A 3,971-nucleotide genomic window follows, 5' to 3' on the forward strand; every position below is an offset into this window, starting at 1 on the left:
GATGATAACTAATAATTGTTCTAATAACTAATAATTAAACTGATGATGATAACTAATAATTGTTCTAATAATTAAACTGATGATGAAAACTAATAATTGTTCTAATAACTAATAATTAAACTGATGATGATAACTAATAATTGTTCTAACAACTAATAATTAAACTGATGATAATAACTAATAATTAAACTGATGATGATAACTAATAATTGTTCTAATAACTAATAATTAAACTGATGATAATAACTAATAATTAATTGTTCTAATAACTAATAATTAAACTGATGATGATAACTAATAATTAATTGTTCTAACAACTGAACGTCTGCTCAAAGGTTTTTCATTCGTTTGCTTCAGTTTTTATTCTAAGACGGTTATGGATCATTAAACGATCGTTTGTTGCTGATTGAAGCCCGACTCGTCAAGTTTAATAAACAAACGACTCGTAGTCGTTGGCAACAAAACTCAACTCTGCTCATTTCACGTATTTATTACAAATACGGACGGTGTTTGGTGGCGACGCGTGTTTTTATCTCGGACACATCAAAGCGTCTGCGTTTGACAGACTTCGGCGTGCACACGGTTTTTACAAAGGAGACGACGTGCGTCGATGAGAAATGCATTTCAGGTTTCTGTCAAACCGACGGGCGCTGACATTAAATCCATTCAAAACGTCTTTCCTGAGACTGAAAGAAGTTGTACTGATACCAGCCTCGAATATTTGTACTCGTAAAAACACCCGGATACTTCGACCTGGTACCACTTTGTGCTCGACGTCGTCATTTCCTCTTTGAAAAGAACAGAACCAAATAAAAGATGTCCGTAGTTCAGACATTTACCGGTACTCCGTACAGGCAAGTACACCAACGGAAGTACTTGTACTCAGGTCTGGAAACGAGTATTATTTGGACACCCCTACTTTAAAGCAGTCAAACGTGGCTCCTCTGTCTAACTGGGACTCTAGACCCGACTCTGCTGGTCCGTCCTCCGGGTCACCGTGTAGAGTACCAGAACCTGATCCAGGTGGACGGCACGCCGAGGCTCGGCTCAGACGAGCGCACGGACAAACATTTTTAAATAAGTTTAGTTTTAAACACGTGATAAAGAATCAGTTTCCCCTCCTCCAGTCAGCGTGTCCCTCGGGTCGCAGGCGTCTCCTCCCGTCTCGTCTCTGCGTCCCGTCAGGCCCACGGTTGCCGTGGAAACCTCCAGGCGATGCGTCGGCGACTTGTGGAATTCCTCGAGCTTGTTTCTTGCCATTGTGGTCCATTAGAGAAACCCCTCCCCCATCCCGCCCTTTTTCTTTTCTCCTCCAGAGAGGAGCAGCACCCCCCCCCCCCCCCCCCCGGACCCTCCTCTGTCCAAAACACTGGAGCATGAAGAACCAGGATCAGGTTTAATGTTTGACTTGTGGAAACGACGGAGCTGCAGCGCCTCGTTTCTTTCATCCTTTTTACTGAAGCAGGAAATAATTTAACTTGTTGCTCAAATAACTTCACGAGTTTTAACTAAAAAGTTTTTACGACGTTTTCTGACCACGTTGTTGAAAAATCCAGGTTCATCTGAACGTTTCTGCATCGTCTCGGTTCAGATCCGTTTTTTGTTCTTTTCCAACAGTTCATGTCTCGAAACGTTCGGCTCCTTCAGGACGTTCCTGCTCTGACTGGGCATCCGTGCACTTTTTACTTTTTCAAATATTTAGCTTTGTCGGCCATGTTTGCCTCGTTGAAAATGAACGCAGCTCTTCGCATCCTTCAAACTTTGAAGCTGCTTAAAACTTTTACTGCTCGTTTCAGCTGATTCTGCTACATTCAGCTTTTATTTAGTCATTTCTCCTCTCCTGTTCAAATAATGTCCAAAATTAACATTCAAGCTGAACGGAGCGTGCACAGAACCACTCGCAACCCGTCATTTACCCAGAATGCATTGCAGTATAAATGAAGTGGCCACAGCCGTGTGTCTTTATGTTTTAAAACATTATAAAAACTAAACAGCTACAGTATTTTTCCAGCTGAAGGAATGGTTGAGGTGTTCTGTTGGGTTGGAGGTTCTGTGAGATTCATTCCTTGTTCTCTTCTCTTCAGGCAAACGAAACCTCTGACGTTCGCCGACTGCATCGGCGATGAGCTGCCGGTGGGGTGGGAGGAGGCGTACGACCCCGCGGTCGGAGCGTATTATGTCGACCACAACACCAGTGAGTCGCACAGACGCAGACGTGCTTCCAGCTGAACGGCTCCTAACTCGACTCCTCTTCCTGCAGAGAGCACCCAGCTGGAGGACCCGCGGGTCCAGTGGCAGCGGGAGCAGGAGGCCATGCTGCGGGACTACCTGTCCGTGGCCCGGGACGCGCTCAGCGCCCAGAAGGAGATCTACCAGGTGAAGGAGCAGCGGCTGCGGCTGGCACAGCAGGAGTACCAGCAGCTCCACGACACCTGGAGGGACAAGTCCAAGTCCAGGTCTCAGACCAGCTGTGAGTGTCAGCCCCTCAGCTGGGGGGGGGGTCATGACCCTGCACACATCAGAACCTGAACAAAACCAGAACCATGTTTGAAACCAAATCAGAACTGACCTGTAGCTCCAGTTACAGTGAAGTTGGGGAACATGCAGCGCGGACGATTTCAGCCGAAAGCTTTCAGCTGAAGGACTTCGACTGAAAGACTTTGGCTGAAAGACTTCGGCTAAAAGTGTTCGTGGCTGAACTTTTGATGTGAGCTGAATTTGAACAGCTGACAAGCAGGAAAATAAAAGCAGCAGAAAAACAGCTGAAATGAGCAAAATAAGCTGAAATAGGCCGAGAGAATAGATGACAAAAAACAGAAATGAGCAAAATAAAAGAAAAAAGGCCGATATTAGCAGAAACACACTGTACCTAGAAATGTAGCTGAAAAAGCTGAAACGAGCAGAAAGAAACTGTCCATCGATCTGTCCTTCGCTCTGTCCATCGCTCTGTCTTTCGATCTGTCCTTCAATCTGTCCTTCGATCTGTCCATCTCTCTGTCCTTCGCTCTGTCCGTCGCTCTGTCCGTCGCTCTGTCCATCGTTCTGTCCGTCGTTCTGTCTGTCGCTCTGTCCGTCGCTCTGTCCGTCGCTCTGTCCTTCGCTCTGTCCTTCGCTCTGTCCGTCGCTCTGTCCATCGATCTGTCCTTCGCTCTGTCCATCGATCTGTACATCGCTCTGTCTTTCGATCTGTCCTTCAATCTGTCCTTCGCTCTGTCCATCGCTCTGTCCATCGCTCTGTCCTTCGATCTGTCCTTCGATCTGTCCTTCGCTCTGTCCTTCGCTCTGTCCATCGCTCTGTCCTTCGATCTGTCCTTCACTCTGTCCGTCGCTCTGTCCTTTGATCTGTCCATCGCTCTGTCCGTCGCTCTGTCCTTCGCTCTGTCCGTCGCTCTGTCCTTCGATCTTTCCATCGATCTGTCCTTCAATCTGTCCTTCGCTCTGTCCGTCGTTCTGTCCTTCGCTCTGTCAATCGCTCTGTCCTTCGCTCTGTCCATCGCTCTGTCCATTGCTCTGTCAGTCGTTCTGTCAGTCGCTCTGTCATTCGCTCTGTCCGTCGCTCTGTCCTTCGCTCTGTCATTAGATCTGTCCATTTCTCTGTCCTTAGCTCTGTCCTTCACTCTGTCATTAGATCTGTCCATTGCTCTGTCCGTCGCTCTGTCCTTCGCTCTGTCATTAGATCTGCCCATTGCTCTGTCATTAGATCTGTCCTTCACTCTGTCCGTCACTCTGTCCTTTGATCTGTCCATCTCTCTGTCCGTCGCTCTGTCCATCGCTCTGTCCGTCGTTCTGTTCGTCGTTCTGTCCTTCGCTCTGTCCGTCTCTCTGTCCATCGCTCTGTCCTTCGCTCTGTCATTAGATCTGTCCATTCCTCTGTCCATCGTTCTGTCCATCGCTGTCCATCGGAACTCCATTAAACTTGTTGTTGTTGTTGTTTTCCTGCAGTTGACTCCAGTAAACATGTTGTTGTTGTT

The 3,971-nt window shown here is 47.1% G+C and overlaps 1 protein-coding gene across 1 annotated transcript in view; it reads left to right on the forward strand.

Moving 5' to 3' along the window:
- The window catches only part of LOC119420781 (protein KIBRA), a 58,876-nt gene that overhangs the window by 6,423 nt on the left and 48,482 nt on the right, over nucleotides 1–3,971 (forward strand). The window contains exons 2-3 of the mRNA XM_037688207.1: nucleotides 2,085–2,194; nucleotides 2,261–2,470. Coding sequence (XP_037544135.1) covers nucleotides 2,085–2,194; nucleotides 2,261–2,470 — 320 coding nt within the window. The remainder of the gene's footprint in view (nucleotides 1–2,084; nucleotides 2,195–2,260; nucleotides 2,471–3,971) is intronic.

Source organism: Nematolebias whitei, chromosome 14, assembly GCF_014905685.2.
Source record: "Nematolebias whitei isolate Nwh7 chromosome 14, NemWhi1, whole genome shotgun sequence".
NCBI classification, from domain to species: Eukaryota; Metazoa; Chordata; class Actinopteri; order Cyprinodontiformes; family Rivulidae; genus Nematolebias; species Nematolebias whitei.